This window comes from Crinia signifera, chromosome 12, assembly GCF_055691185.1.
Source record: "Crinia signifera chromosome 12, ASM5569118v1, whole genome shotgun sequence".
NCBI lineage: Eukaryota > Metazoa > Chordata > Amphibia > Anura > Myobatrachidae > Crinia > Crinia signifera.
The window spans coordinates 71,374,546-71,390,965 of record NC_139228.1 but is presented as its reverse complement, the minus strand read 5'-3'; the positions used below and the strand labels follow the sequence as shown (position 1 = coordinate 71,390,965).

The 16,420-nt window shown below is 48.4% G+C and overlaps 1 protein-coding gene across 5 annotated transcripts in view; it reads left to right on the top strand.

Annotated features, from left to right (window-relative positions):
• The first annotated feature begins 1,987 nt into the window (after positions 1 to 1,987).
• Positions 1,988 to 16,420, top strand: part of PPP4R4 (protein phosphatase 4 regulatory subunit 4) — a 116,684-nt gene continuing 102,251 nt past the window's right edge. For 2 of the 5 annotated variants that reach the window (XM_083166902.1, XM_083166901.1), the window contains exons 1-2: positions 2,476 to 2,686; positions 3,105 to 3,178. Coding sequence is in view for 3 of the 5 variants with exons in the window: in XM_083166900.1 (XP_083023026.1) it covers positions 2,204 to 2,317; positions 3,105 to 3,178 (188 nt within the window). In the remaining 2 variants the exon portion in view is untranslated. Of the gene's footprint in view, positions 2,318 to 2,475; positions 2,687 to 3,104; positions 3,179 to 16,420 lie in introns of those variants that run through there. The other 3 variants (XM_083166900.1, XM_083166898.1, XM_083166899.1) reach the window with 3 other exon arrangements.

The window sequence follows — 16,420 nt, the reverse complement described above, 5'->3', positions numbered from 1 at the left end:
TCAGTCCTACTAACCTGCGCCCCCTCAGACCTACTAACCTGCGCCTCCTCAGTCCTACTAACCAGGGCCCCCTCAGTCCTACTATCCTGCGCCCCCTCAGTCCTACTATCCTGCGCCCCCTCAGTCCTACTAACCTGGGCCCCCTCAGTCCTACTAACCTGCGCCTCCTCAGTCCTACTAACCAGGGCCCCCTCAGTCCTACTATCCTGCGCCCCCTCAGACCTATTAACCTGCGCCCCCTCAGTCCTACTAACCTGGGCCCCTTCAGTCCTACTAACCTGCGCCCCCTCAGTCCTACTAACCTGGGCCCCCTCAGTCCTACTAACCTGCGCCCCCTAAGTCCGACTAACCTGGGCCCCCTCAGTCCTACTGACCTGCGCCCCTTCAGTCCTACTAACCTGCGCCCCCTCAGTCCTACTAACCTGCGCCCCTCAGTCCAACTATCCTGCGTCCCTCAGTCCTACTAACCTGGGCCCCCTCAGTCCTACTATCCTGCGCCCCTCAGTCCTACTATCCTGCGCCCCTCAGTCCTACTAAACTGGGCCCCCTCAGTCCTACTAACCTGCGCCCCTCAGTCTTACTAACCTGCGCCCCCTCAGTCCTACTAACCTGCGCCCCCTCAGTCCTACTATCCTGCACCCCTCAGTCATATCAGTCCTACTAACCTGCACCCCCTCAGTCCTCCCGTGCCCCCTTAGTCCTACTAACCTGCGCCCCCTTAGTTCTACTAACCTGCACCCCCTCAGTACTACTAACCTGTCCCCACTCAGTCCTACAAGCCTGTGCCCACTCAGTACTTTTAACTCCTGTATCCCCTCACTGTCTGTAAACGTACCCCACATGTACTTACCCCTTAGTGCCAGTCCCGAGTGCCACTCAGTGCTAGTCGTTTGTGCTACCTAATTGATACTACTCGATGCCCCCTCAGTGATAGTCACCTGTTACTTCAATGCCAGTCCCCTGTGCACCCTCAGTGCCAGTCCCATTTGTCACCCAACTACCAGTCTCCTGTGCTCCCTCAGTACCAGACCCCTGTTCCCTTTATATACCACTCCTCTGTACCCCCTCAGTGCTAGTCACCTTTGCCCCCTCACTACCAGTCCCCTGTGCCCCTCACTACCAGTCCCCTGTGCCCCCTCGGTACCAGTCCCCTGTGCCCCCTCGGTACCAGTCCCCTGTGCCCCCTCGGTACCAGTCCCCTGTGCCCCCCCAGTACCAGTCCCATGTGCCCCCTTAGAACCTGTCCCCTCTGCCCCCCTCAGTACCAGTCCCCTGTGCCCATTCACTACGAGTCTCCCTACTAGTCCCTGTGCCCCCCTCACCACCAGTCCCTGTGCCCCTTCACTACGAGTCTCCTGTGTCTCCCTCAGTACCAGTCCCCTGTGCCCCCTCAGTACCTGTACCCCCTCAGTGCCAGAACCCTGTGCCCCTCTCAGTACCAGTCCCCTGTGCCCCCTCAGTACCAGTCCCTGTGCCCCTCTCAGTACCAGTCCCCTGTGCCCCCTCAGTACCAGTCATCTGTGCCCTCGGTACCAGTCCCTGTGCCCCTCTCAGTACCGGTCCCCTGTGCCCCTCTCAGTACCAGTCCCCTGTGCCCCTCTCAGTACCAGTCCCTGTGCCCCTCTCCGTACCAGTCCCCTGTGCCCCCTCAATACCAGTCCCCTGTGCCCCCTCAGTACCAGTCACCTGTGCCCCCCTCAGTACAAGTCCCCTGTACCCCCTCAGTACAAGTCCCCTGTACCCCCTCAGTACTAGTCACCTGTGCCTCCCTCAGTACCAGTCCCCTGTGCCCCCTAAGTACCTGTACCCCCTCAGTACCAGTCCCCTGTGCCCCTCTCAGTACCAGTCCCCTGTGCCCCCCTCAATACCAATCCCCTGTGCCCCCTCAGTACCAGTGCCCCCTTAGTACCTGTACCCCCTCAGTACCCTGTGCCCCCTCAGTACCAGTGCCCTGTGCCTCCTCACTACCAGTCTGTCTCCTCTATTAGCAGCAGCTCCGGGCAGCCCTGGTCCATCGCAGCAGCCGCACTAGTCCCGGTGAATTGATCTCGGTGCCGCTGGCTCCTCCCCTGTCCTCCCCCGCCACCCTCTGCCTCTCTCCAGCCGCCCCCACACTCAGGATCTCCGGGTCCTGGCATGTGCAGAGCCCCCGCAGCCGCCACTCTCTCCCGGGCGATGCCCAGTGCGGCTCTTTGACTTCCCCATGCATCCCACCGGCTTCTTCAGGATGGATTTCAGCCAGGGCAGCCTGTTCGGCTACATCGAGGATTTGCATGAGCTGGCGATCATCGAGAGGCCGGTCCGCAGGAGCCTGAAGGTACAGGGGGGGCCCCGTGACGTCATTTACTTGTCTGCATCCCCACCCCTGGCCTTGGCCCTTTACTGCCCCCCACCCCTTCCCATATACCAACCAGTGCCCAGTGCAGGTGAGGTGTGATGCCATGCTGCATCATGCCAAGGTCTCCTTGCACACAGAGCTGGCATTGGGGTCTCCCATGGATGAATAGAAGAGCAGTTTGGGGGTAACATAGAAATGACCTGATTTTTGCATAGGCTTCATTAGCAAATGCAAAATTATCATCGACTACAAATCATATCCACTATCCGTCCTTTACCTGCCTGTAATGAGTCTATTGCTACATTACCATTAATGAGGGTTAATAAACTCCCACTTACAGTTCACTAGGTAAGTATTCCTCTATATACTGCCCATACTGTATATACACCATCACAGCTGCCTTGTATTTACATGCACCCATATAATCATTTCCCTTCCCACCTGTTTCTCTGCCTCCCTACTACAAACTCAATGCAATCTGATTGAACATCCTATTCCAATGAAGACACCATTTCATTAGTTGAAAGTGGGAGACAGGCTCTGTCATTTTATCCCAGGGCTTTGTATTGATTTTCCTGCTTATAATTATAGTCTTTAGGTACATACAATAATTGTGCGTGTAATTCCCTTTGGAGCAGTGTCAGCTCTTGCATACATAATGTGAATTCTGATTATTTTGGGCACGGTACAGGCAGTGTTTTGTCACTAAATGCATGTAACACTCTGTTTTGCATCCCCCACTGACTTTCTGTATATCTTATTGCAGTCGCCTGAGGAAATTGAAAGGCTGACAGTAGATGAAGAACTTAATGACATTGAAAGGGCCGTGTACCTGCTCAGGTAGGTCTTACCTGTCCTGTGGATGTATGGAGCCGCGGTAACTGCTGTGTGCTCTCTACTGTAATTACCTTTTTCGATAAATACATTTATGTTGTGTTAAGTATTTTGCAATCAAGTATCTCTGTGACTGATAGTTATCTGCATCTGACAATTGGTACTTGCTAAGAGAGGCAGGTCACTGCTGTGACAGGTTTGGGATTGTTGTATACACACGGTTGTTTTTGGACGAATCACAAACGTGTTGGTGACTCTTGTGCGATACAAAGCGGCCCAGGAATGGGCAGGCCATATCCCAGCAGAAAAAACTCCTGGAAAGTTTGTGGCATTGCCGGCAGTATGGAAGCGGGGTGATATACTGGCGTTGTCAGGGTTCAACGTATGGTTTACTGCAGCATCAAGTAAGCCAGACACTATGGCCCTTATTCTGGTTCACTCGCAAAGGCAAATTCCTTCTCATATGGACAAAACCATGTGCGCTTCAGGTGGGGCAGATGTAACTTGTGCAGAGAGAATTAGATTTGGGTGAGTTATTTTGTTTCTGTGCAGGATAAATACTGACTGCTTTATTTTTACACTGCAATATAGATCTCACTTTGAAGTAAAACCCCACCCAAATCTAATTCTCTCTGCACATGTTACATCTGCCCCACCTGCAGTGCACATGGTTTTGTCCATTTGAGAAGGAATTTGCCTTTGCGAGTGAACCTGAATAAGGGCCTATATGTGTTCTTATGGTGGTTGTTTTCCATATGTCTCTATCAGTACCCTTTTCTCTGTATACAGTCACTAGGTCGACCAAAGGAAGGTCGACATACATTCGGTCGACCACTGAAGGTCGACAGGATCAAAAGGTCAATCATTGCTTTAACTTCACAGGTATACGCGTCCCCTCGCGGGGCTTGCTGCGCTCGCCACACTTCGGGCTCGGTGACTCGCTGCGCTCGCCACACTTTATATTCTCAACTCCACACCGACGTGGATAGTAGGGGTATGAAAAGGTTGGAGGACGCGCACCGCCGCCCCTCGCGGGCTCGCTGCGCTCGCCACGCTTCGGGTTGGCGTCAATCGTGGGGTGACGCTCACAATGGGGTTGGTTAACTTATTAACCATGACGGGGCCATATACAATGTGAAATGGGTCATATTGGCCCATTTCACATTGTTTCTTATGTGAGATGGACTTAATCAAGTCCATCTCATCTTGTACCATTATAATGGCACAAGACCGACGCGATGCTCCTGATTTCAATGTTAAAAATATTTTAACATTAAAGCCTATGGCAAAATCGCGTCCATCGCGTCGGTCGCGTCGCGGGCCATGTTAATGCACGCGACCGTCGCGATGCTCCCGATTTTGCCTTTGCCGGCAAAATGGACCTGATTTCAAAGGAAATCGGGTCCATCGCGTCCATCGTGTACCTTAACTTTAAGGTACACGATGGACAAGATTGTGGCCGTTCTAGGAAACAAGTACCGATGTCTGCAAATATTTAGTATCGCCCGCATGTAAGTGCCTCAGTATGATTTTTGGGGTTAATATTGGACCCAGATTGCATTTAGTATCTGACTGTTGATAAATATACTGCTTAGTGTTTTGAAACTACAAGCCCCAGCATGTTAGCTGACAGGATATGCTGAGACTTGTAGTTAAACAACTAAAAAGCCACATGTTATTTAGGCCTCTGGTAATATATCTAGCTGGCTTCACAACATCACTGACCTTGGTTTATTCTGTGTACCCGGAAAAAGTAGTGACTACACACTGCAGAACTTTGGGCACTGAACCCTTCAAGGAATATTGATAGACAATTGTTCTTTTTCAGTGGTAGTGGGAAAACAAGTCAACAGTTGTTACACTGTTATTGAAAATAATTATGTCTATTAATTTTCTAAAATAAGTTTTACACCCTATTTCAGTTTTTATTTCAGTAGCCCAGCATCCAAAGTAACAACCGGTTACCTATGTCAGATTTTTTAATTTTTTCTACTATTTAGTATATTATACTGGACTATTTTCAAAAACAGACCCAATACTTTCCTATTTACTCAAGCGTTTCCTTCAGTCCCTTAAGTATTGTTTATGAAAAGCTTTTCTGTACTTCATTGTTTCTGTACTGTATTACATTCATCCTATCTGTTAAGCGCCTTGAGTTCTATTGGAGAAAGAGTGCTATATAAATAAAGTTATTATTATTATTTTGGAATTATTGCTGCTATGTTTTGTATTTATTATTTTGTATTTATTATGATGACTAGCCTTTGTTGTATATGGCTTTCATTACACATTTTGATGTGCTGTTTTTGATTATTTTGTAACTATGGGGCAGATTTATTAAGCTCAGTGAAGTGATAAAGTCTCTGGTTTTTATCACCGGCCAATCAGATCCTACCTGTCATTTTTCAAACCAAGCCTGTAACTTCACAGTTAAGAGCTGATCGGCCGGTGACAAAAACCAGACACTTTATCACTTCGCCAAGCTTAATAAATCTACCCCTGATTTTGAAATATATTTGCAAAAAAAAAAATCAAACAATCATGGAATAAATAAAACAACAAAAACAAAGTAATAACTTTCTGTATCTAAAATGATACCACTCGTCACCACAGCTTTTTCTCCCTTCAGTGCCCGATTTGTGCCCATTTCCTCTCTACTGCTTAATCTGTGTGACCTTTCAAAGTCAATAGTGTTGAAACCCAACACAGTAGAACAGTGGTTAGCATTGTGATACTAAATAACAGGGTTAACATTAAACAGGTCGCTATCTGCAATGCTTGCCTTTTTAGGTTTTTCCTGCACAGCCCAAAAACATACGGATAAATGAACTGGCCTCTAGGTAAATTGCCCCATGTGTTTTTGTGCCTGTGGTAGGTAAACTGGAAGCTGCACTGGGGTAAGGACAGAGATGAAAATGAATAATCATTCTCTTATACCCCTTTTACACCGCCTCAAAACTCCGGGTCTTCGGCGGGTCAGACCCGGGTCGGAGGCGGTGTAAATGCATCACGGGACTTCTCCCCATTCCTGACCTGGGTAGAACATGGCTAGGACCTGGGTAGAGGGTGGTGTAAATGGGTACCCCAAGTCGGATGATTTACATCAATGGGGGACGTACAAAGAGCGGACCGCAGCATCTGCAGGTTGGATGGGGGGGCACACACACAGCCCCCGCTGTTGTCTGCTATACTCTGCAGACAGCAGCGGTGGCAGCAGAGGAGGTGAATGGATGCCTGTGTGCGGCATCCATTCTCCTCCCGGATGACGGCTGGGGGGGTGCATGGGGGCTGGGGGTAGCCCAGCAGCTTACCTTGGTGCTGGACTGCCCCCAGCATGGTGATCGGCGTATCCGGCGGGGATCACCGCAGTCCCAGCGCTTGGAGATGATGTCATCTGCAAGCGCCGCCTCCGTCTACACTGCGGGTGGGCACCGCAGTGTAAATGGAGTAAATCCCGGGTCCGACCCGGCTTGGATCCTTCTTCCAAATGCTGGGTCGGATCCGGGATTTTGGGTGTAAAAGGGGTCTAACACAGCTATATGTTAACTATGTGGGCGATTCACACCTGCTCGGTGCGGTCCGAATTCCCTCCCCCGGCCGATGGTGGGCATTACCACATGCGCGAATGTGCAAATGCCTTCGGGTGGACACAAGTTACTGTCCAGCATTTTATGGGGGTGGTCCATAGAAATGTTGTAATGTCCATGCATCCTCGGGGCGGGTGGCTGACGTCACCGGGTAAGCCTGCGGGGGATGGGGGGCGGGGGGGATTACTATAGCACCGCAGCCCCCCGGCGCCCCCACATGCACAGCGCCCCCTATAGCTGCGGTGCTATAGTTACGCCACTTTTGTAAGCTGAAGAGGTTTAGTTGACACCCTCATAGACAAGAACAACAGCAGGGCCACTGTTCTGCTATGCAGCGTTACTACATTCTAATTAAGTGTATATATATTTATATACCAACTTTAAATTGAGACTTTTTTCAGAAATTAAAAAATATGGTTTTGGTCCATTAAAGACCGTAGTATAATATGTGTGATTTCAAAATGTATTTAGTTAATGTCCCCCCCCCCCTCTTGCTGTATAATCAGTGCAGTTCTTGTCAGTGAGTAGAATAGCATTGCAGATCTGCACTCATTCGCTAGTGGGGAAGAGGTGGAGAATAACGGTCCCTGACTCCTGGCGGTAAAGGGCGTGGCTTAGCATCAGCTATAAAAGGAGGGGTTGGGCCTAGCAGGACTACCTTTTAAGGAGGCGGTCTTTGGCACTCTGTGGTTAGCTATAGATGGGAGAGGTCTGAATACTGTTGGTTCTGGTTGATAGATCTACCGCGCCTCTAGATAGAGACAGTCAGTAGGTCGATCTCAACAGGGTCAAACGTTCGACATGAAATAGGTAGACACATGAAAAAGTTGACGTGAGTTTTTCACAATTTTTGTCATGTGGACTACAACTGAGAATGGTAAATTGTGCCAAGCGGAGGAAGGCACCGGCCTGAAGCAATTGTGGGTTTGTGTCGACAGGTGTCAACAATGACACACAAAAAAGTGAAAAATCTCATGTCGACTTTTTCATGTTTGCCTTTTTCATGTGCGACCTTTTGACCATGTCAACCTTTTTCAAGCCAACCTTTTTTCTTTTCAACCTTTTGACCCTGTTGACCTATTTCGTGTCGACGTTTAGGCCTAGGTCTATGTAGACAATATCTATCTAATAATCCGCACCCAGTATGTGTGAGGGTTGAATGTGCCCCAGTGATATTAGTAGGGTGTGCAGCTGGCAATGTGGTTCCTGTGATCAGGGATGGACTGGGACTGTATTAGAGTCCTGGTATTGATGTGATGCTAGCAAAAAGGAGACATGGTCAGGGGTGAGTGGGCGTGAGCTCGGGGACGCAGCCAATCACACTGCCTGGAGGTGGAGCTGCTTGGCCAGCCCACCTCTCTGTGTTACCAAACTGTCCCAATAGGGTCAGAAGGGCAGTCGAGCCTTGCCTGTGGGTATGGAGTACAGGGTCATTTGTAGGGCCTTCAAACAGTGTCTATGCGATAGAATTCCACGCGGTCTGGTCATTCGCATTGAATAATGTTGAAAAATAGGGATGGCCATCGTTGCAATTGACATCGATGGTTGCCATCGATGGCAATTCTGCAACTGGCCATCGATAGTGCTAAACTATGCAATGACTGACCATCAATATTTTCATCGATGGTCAGCCATTGTGTTTGATTGGCCAATCAAAACACGGAGGCGGGGCTTCGCGGGTGTCAGGGGCGGAGCTATGCTCAGTGTCCCGGCACTTTGAAAAAAAAAAAAAAGCAAAACATTGTTTTGCTGTTCCATCGATGGAGGGAAACCATCTGGTTCTCCCCCATCGATGGCAAAAGTATTCTACATCGGCCATGAACCATCGATGATTTCAAATCATCGATGGTGGATGGCCATCCCTAGTTGAAAATGTTCCTAACAAAACACCTCACTGGAGACAGATGCCAGAGTACCTTTAGCAACAGGGAAAGGTGCAGGTGCCAGAGAGTCAGTGGTCCCGGAATTTTCGGGTACCGCTGACTCTCTGGGGGAAGATGCTGCAGTGATCCAGGTGACAGGGGTTGCCAGACGCTGGGGCGGCATAAAACCCCTGACAAACTAGGTATTGCCTTATCATGTGGCATAATTGATAGGGGGCATTATTGTGTGGGGCATAGTATAGTGTCAGGGGCATAATATGGCGTAAGGGGCATTACTGTGTGGGGTATAATTTGATACAAGGAGCATAACTTTATGGGACACAATATGAGGATTGGTAATTGCATGACCCCCCCACTCCTCCCCCTGCCGTCGTTTATTGCCCGCAAGTGAGTATCTGATATGGGCGGCTGCAAGGATCGCACCGACAGAATCTGATTGGTTGCTATGGCCAACCCATTATGTGACTAAAAAAGGAATTTTGCCAGTTTGGCCATAAATGAGCATTAAAACCGACCAATCCTGGCACTTCAACTGAGCTGATTGCCTGTGGGCAGCTTATATACGCATGATGTAAGCTTTACATAAGCTGAATCTTATCTGCGTCCCCTGTATACGTAATGTTCTGCGCTCTATGCTGGGGAGATTAGCACAGACATGGGTGGGTGTGACCGTGTGCTCTGTGATTTATACTCTGAGTGACACTGTGTCGCTTACATAATAAGCATAGGCGACACCGCCGGCAGGTGGGAGTGGGTTTAATTAGTCCATACCATTTACTCTTTGCCTTTTCTATTGTGCTGGAGGTGTGGTTTTAATGCCCTCGTAATCATTTTAGTGCTGTAACAAGCCATTGTGATTCGCTGTGGAATCAGCAGGTCGGCCCTGTGCTGGGAAGTGTTAAGCACTTAAATCTTCCGTCGCATGGAAACCACAATCATTTTATGTTTTTAAACAAAATTCTATTAGAAAACGCTGATGAAAATCAAGCACAAACCCGGTTCCAAGAAATACATTTTTAGGAGACAAATCTTTAATATTAACCCTAAACAAATTTGTCAAAATAGGTGTGGAAAATTGCCAAGCAAACATTTTTATTCATCATAATGTTACCTTTATATAGGAAAAGATACTTTTTATTTTTTTGCACAACATTTTTTTATTTGAATTGATATAACAAATGTGAGCGACGCTTTCATTTTTAGCGGATATTTTGAACATCCCTCAAAGAGATTTGGGCACTCAAAGGGTTAAGATTAAGAGGTATGTATTGAATATTTTCATTACCTGCCACAAACAGTGTGCAGTAAGGTCATCATTGATTCCAATATGAATGTTTTTACGGAGTAGGGATGCAAATCCCGGGACATTTTTTTAATCCTGGGATTGAAAAATACTCAATTCCGGGATCCCGGGATTGGCCTCCCTAAAAAAAAAAAGTCCCCACCCCTCACAAACTGCCCACCCCACACATTTACTTACGCGGGCGGGTGCCGGGGAGAATCCGGAGGGTCCCGGATTCCCCAGCAGTGTGGCCGTAAACTGTAGAGTGTCCGGAACTGAACAGCGGCAGTGCGGTCGGGCGGGAGCGGCAGAGGGTCCCGGAATCCCTGGCGGTGAGGCCGGAAGCTGTACAGCGGCGGTGTGGGGGTGCGGCCATCGGGCTGCGCAGCATGACCTCTGACCGGGTCACGCTGCGCAGAGCTGCACAGCCAGGCAGCGTCTGAGCGAGTGCTCGGATGCTGCACGGCATTAGACTGCGTATGCGCAGTCTAATCCCAAAATCACGGGATTTAAGTCCCGGCAATTTCGGGGCCAAATCCAGGGATCCCAGGATTCGCCACCCTAATACTGAGAATCTCATTAATTTCTAATCAACTACAAGTTTTATGACAATCAAAGAAATTCGTCAGACACAGTGGAATTCAAACGGATAAATCGGTGCTGTTAATAGCGCATAGAGGAATTCAAACCGGATCTTGTTGGCGCGTCTAGTTAGACTTCTAAAGATAGACGACAGTAACGAAACTTAGATGCAAGTGTCAGATCTACCGGAACCTGATCACGTTTTTCATGTTTTTTTGCTTAAGACGGACTTGGTTCATACTTTACCATCCAAGTGGGCATAGTGTCAGATTATAACAGTGTGTCGATCGTAGCGAGGCACCGTGCCCGAAGCGAGGGGACACGGTACACTTATTTAGCGTTCTTGTCGACGGACAGCCCAAAAAATGTGAAAAACGTATGTCTACCTAGTAATTGTCGATCTTGTTCCCGTCGATCAAACGCTTGCATCCAACTCTTTTTATTGTCAATGTAGACACTCTCGACTACCTTTATGCGTCTATCTAGACACGTTCAACCAAGAGTGATTGACCATGGGATTGACGATCTAGACCCGTCGTTTTGCTATACCGGAACCTTTCAAAGGCCTCTATCTTATCACATTGGGGTACTCATACTGCCACCATCACGTCATTCCTTTGTCATTGGGGTACTCAGACTGCCCCCACGACCTCATTCACTTGCAGTGTTCAATTGTACCTCTAACTTTGCATGAATGTCCCGTTCGGGACAGATGGTGGGGGTCAGTCCCGAAGTATTTTCATGGGGAGAGTTTACCGAAAGCCTTTACTACGGCAACAAAATGCGGTTCCTTACCTTTAACCAAGTAAGGAACCATAAACATGTTATCCAGAGTGAGTGGGGGAAACCAGATCACAAAGATCTCAGCCAATAAAACAGGGCCTTTTATAGAATGGCCAGACAGAGCCCGATCTATCTCAAGAACTAGAGTGAAGTCGAAAAAATGACTTCAATTTTTGAATTCGCCAACCCCAAAATACCCTTAATTTCTTCAAATATCATTCACAACCAAGCAAATATTCTCTTTGTTGAGCTGTGTTACCAACCCTACGTTGCTCTCAGATAAGTTACAATAAAGTTATGTTCGTATTTAAAAAAATAACTGACTTGAGCCTTTATACGCTGACGGTATTTCAGGTGGTTACAGGAAATAAAGTGCACATTTCGCTTTTCCGTTCTCTTCCTGAGAGCTGATTCATCTTGTGGAGTGGCATAATTTTTATGTAATTGCAAAATGATGCACGCAGATAGTCAACTACAATGTGCTGCGGACTGCTAATGTAGGTGTAGTTCACTAAAAAGCCTCGCACAATACACTTCTGGGTGCACATATCTTAGAATTCAAATGCAATGTCAACATTTACATTTTGTTTGAAGGTATTTACAATAATGTATGCTATAATACCTTCAAGAGTGAAGAAGTGGGAATCTAGGGCCTGATTCAGATGCTCAGTGAGCCATTCTTGGGAACGCGTTATGCTAATTGGGGGTTCAGTGTATGGGATGGGTATTTAAATGGGTAGATCAATTATACCACGTCCACATTACCCAACCAGGCTAGCACAGCCATTGGGTCGACCCAATTTAGATTGACATGTATTAAGTCGACCACTGAAATAGGTCGACATGACTAAAATCGCGCCGGAAGGCCAACACAAGCATTAGGTCGACAATGGAAAGGTCGACATTTTAAAAGGTTGACAAGAATTTTTCATGTTTTATTGAGCCGACATGTCAGCATTTCATGCCCCACCATCTACGACGGCGTGGGGGGAGAATAAAACAGTTCCCGAAGCATGGCGAGCGCACGGTACACTTAGACGAGTCCATGTTGACTATGTCGACATCTGGGACAAAAAACGTAAAAAACCGCATGTCTACCTTTTCACTGTAGGCCTTCACATTGTTGAGCTAATGCTCGTGTCGACCTCCAGCCACTGTCGACCTTTAGCCATGTTGGACCTATTTCAGCCCAATGCATGTCGACTTAAATCAGGCCAACGTAATGATCCATACCTATGTCTTGACCAGGCATGTCCAAACAATGGCCCGCCAGCTGTTGTGAAACTACAAGTCCCATCATGCATTGCCACAGTTTTGCTATTAGGGAATGCTAAAACTATGGCAAGGCATGCTGGGATGTGTAGTTTCACAGCAGCTGGAGGGCCACAGTTTGGACATACCTGCTCTAGAACAAAGGGCCTTATTCTAGTTCACTCTTTCTGACAAAATCCTTCTTAGATGGACAAAACCATGTGCACTGCAGGTGGGGCAGATGTAAAATGTGCAGAGAGAATTATATTTGGGTGAGTTATTTTGTTTCTGTGCAGGGTAAATACTGGCTGCTTTATTTTTACACTGCAATATAGAGCTCACTTTGAAGTAAAACCCCACCCAAATCTAATTCTCTCTGCACAAGTAACATCTGCCCCACCTGCAGTGCACATGGTTTTGTCCATCTAAGAAGGATTTTGTCAGAAAGAGTGAACTAGAATAAGGCCCAAAGCCACGGATGACGGCAATATGAGCTACGCAGAATACAACTGAGCCCTTGCGATCATTGCTAGGGACAGAAACCACCGCGAATCTCAGGCGCTGCACATTTACCATTGCCCCGTCCTTACGGTGACTATGACCTTGATGGCTAACCTTGACACGCAGGATGTCGTTGAACTACACATCCCAGCATGCCCTGCATCAGTTTTAGCATGGCCAAATAACAAAATGGAAGCAGAGCATGCTGGGATGTGTAGTTCGACAACATCTGGAGTGTCAAGGTTAGCCATCAAGGCTCTATGACAAGCTGCCCAGCAGTTCTGTCCTCTGCATCCCAAGTCTCTGAGTCTCTTGTGTTGCAGCGTTACATGACTGAATCAGGATGACCTCATTAATGCCCATTGTGCTGCTGATCAGTGACAGTCCTCATCTATGATAATACGCCACTACATAACTTCTAATCACATCTCATTGTTATATGTGGAATTACTCGTTTTTCTGTATGCACTTAATTCCAGATCCGTCATCAACTCTTCTGCTAGTAATTATTATCAGACCGCAACAACATCACAATTTAATCTGACTTAATCACAATAATCTAATTATTGATTGTGAAAAAGGTGTAATGAATACCTATCTCTACACATAACAGAGTTCTGTATGGAACATAAAACATCCGATGTACAATGTAAAATCAGTTTTTCGTCATGCTGCGTGCAAGCGGGCATCGATTTCCTAGCATTGCTTTGCAAATACAGTGCGGATGGTGTAATGGTTAGCGTTACTGCATCACAGCGCTGAGGTCACGGGTTCCATTCCCACCATGGCCCTAATTGTGTGGAGTTTGTATGTTTGTGGGTTTCCTCCGGGTACTCTGATTTCCTCCCACGTTTCAAAAAATATGCTGGTAGGTAATTGGTGCCCCACAAAAATAAACCAGAGTGAATGTGTGTGCGTGTACATGCGGTAGGGAATATAGATTGTAAGCTCCACTGGGGCAGGAATATGTGTGCGCGAAATATGTAACTGGTAATAAAAAATACAACAGCGTCCATGTAGGAAAAGTGGTGCCTCGCAACGCTTTATTCTCCCACCACGCCCTAGTGCAGGGCTGGGCAACACCGGCCCTCCAGATGTTAGTGAACTACACATCCCAGGATGCTTTGCATTCATTTTGCTATGTGGCCATGCTGAAACTGATGCAAGGCATGCTGGGATGTGTAGTTCATCAACATCTGGAGGGCCGGTGTTGCCCAGCCCTGCCCTAGTGGATGGTAGGGCATGGAATACCGTGGCACATGGCACATGTTGGCTCCAAATAAAAAAATGTGGAAAACCCCATGTCGACCTAATGCTTGTGTCAACCTAATGACTCTGTCGACCTTAATGCATGTCGACCAAATGCTTGTAGATATAGTGACCGTATCCCATTTGGCCAAGCCAGAGAGAGGATAGAAGTATACATGTCGGCAGTTTAAGGCGTCGATATCCTCGAAGATGTTGGAATTCCGTCGCCGGGTTGCCGCTGTTGTATTCTGACTGCCGACATCCCATCTGCTGGGATACTGACCGCATCCCCTCAAGATTTGTGGAGCACGACATGTATATTACAAAATACAAAAGAGTAGAGATGTTACCCTTAGCAACTGATTATCTTCTGGCTAGTATTTATCAAGGGCATTATATAAAATGTTAGGGAGAAGCTGATTGGTTGTGATGGTTGAAAAAACGTTGCTAATTGTTCCTTGCAGTCCATAGAGGTGCTCAGGAAAATTAGCAATGGCTTCCATAGTAAACATCAGTGAATGCAGACTGACATTGCTGTGATGTCTGGTGCAAAAGGTCAAATTGACACATACGGTCGACACAATTTGTACAACTATTTTTTTTTTTACTTTATCTATCTTCCACATAAAGGCCCTGATTCTGGTTCACATAGTAATCTGCGGGCCCACCCGCGGAATCACTGCCCCCCGCCACCGTATAACCTCGCAACCATTCGAGGGGATGTGTCAGTAAGACGCAGGGCTTCCATCAGGAATTTTAAGGCCCGGGACTCATTTCTAGTCCATGGCCCCCCTCCTCATTTTACGTAACCCAGCTCCTGCTCCCCCATCTCCTCTTCCGCTGAGCTGCAGCGGAAGAGGAGATTGGCTGAAAAAGCCGGTGCAGCATTTTTCAATTGGCCGTCGGCATCTTGGGTTGAATAAGCCTGCGCTCCGGGACCTGCTTTGTTCCGTGCAATGAGGGCAGTGCAGCGGAGGCAGTCGGGCGGTTGCAGTGGCCCTTCTAGTGGCTGGGGTCCAGGAGAGCTGTACCCACAGCACCCCCCTATTGGCGGCCCTGCTAAGACACATCCCCTCACATGTCCTGCTCACATCCCCTCACATCGAATGATTTCTTCAGGCCACGCAAATATAAGTCAGTGGAGACTATTCCGGCCACCGCCAGCACTCCTCATCCTGCCCGCAATTCCGTGGGAACGGCCATCATTTTCATGGGGACACCCCTGTCCCACACTGCTCCGTGATATGCAAGTCGCCGTTCGCCAAGTGAGCCTGCACATGAGCATAAATCATTATAAATAACAAATGCGCGGGGAAGCGAATGAAGCAGAATGACCCCCATACTATGATTGGGAATAGTGCTGATAGCAGTGACGTGCGGTGAGGTCAGTCACTGGTGAGGCTCTGATTGATTGATACCAAGTATATATATATGTGTGTGCTGGAAGTCACCTTACACAGTGAGGTATGCACCCGATGCTGTGCTCCCCCAAGCTGCTAGCACACAGGCCGGCCCCCGGAGTCTGAGGCTGGAAGATAAAGCAGACATCTGGGGCCGGGCAGTCTGTGTGTACCAGCAGCCACCCCCCAGCCAGGACCAGGAGAAGGGTGCTCCCTCTTGTCACGCAGCGGGAAGGGCTGCCTCTCCGTGCCCTGCTCTCCCGGTGTATGCGCTCACCCTCCTCTCCCACCGGACACCCGTTCACAGACCACCCTGCTGCAGCCGCTGGATCTTCTACTGCGTTTCTCAGCGACAGCTACGGGGACAGGACACAGGCTTTCACATGTGCGGCTGCAGGAGCACATTACCTGGCTCCCTGCACACAGCACAAGGAACACTACCGTCCTGGCCCCTGCGCTGTGAATGAGTCCCGCTCCCGCCGCCCACTACCGCCGTGCTGCCTGCTGCCTGCGCCGATACCTGCCACCGCAGATGCCCGCTGCCAGTGCCCGACCCTCGAAGGTAACAGCTTCTGGGGAGGGGGTGTCTGGTACTTAGTGTCCCCCGGCTGGTCCAGCTGCTGCTGCACGCTCTGATCCCGGCAGATAGGGCTGGCTCTGAGAGCGGATACAGGCTGTCAGTGTATGACAGCCTGTATTTGCTGTCCTATGACATCTGTCTCAGTGACAGC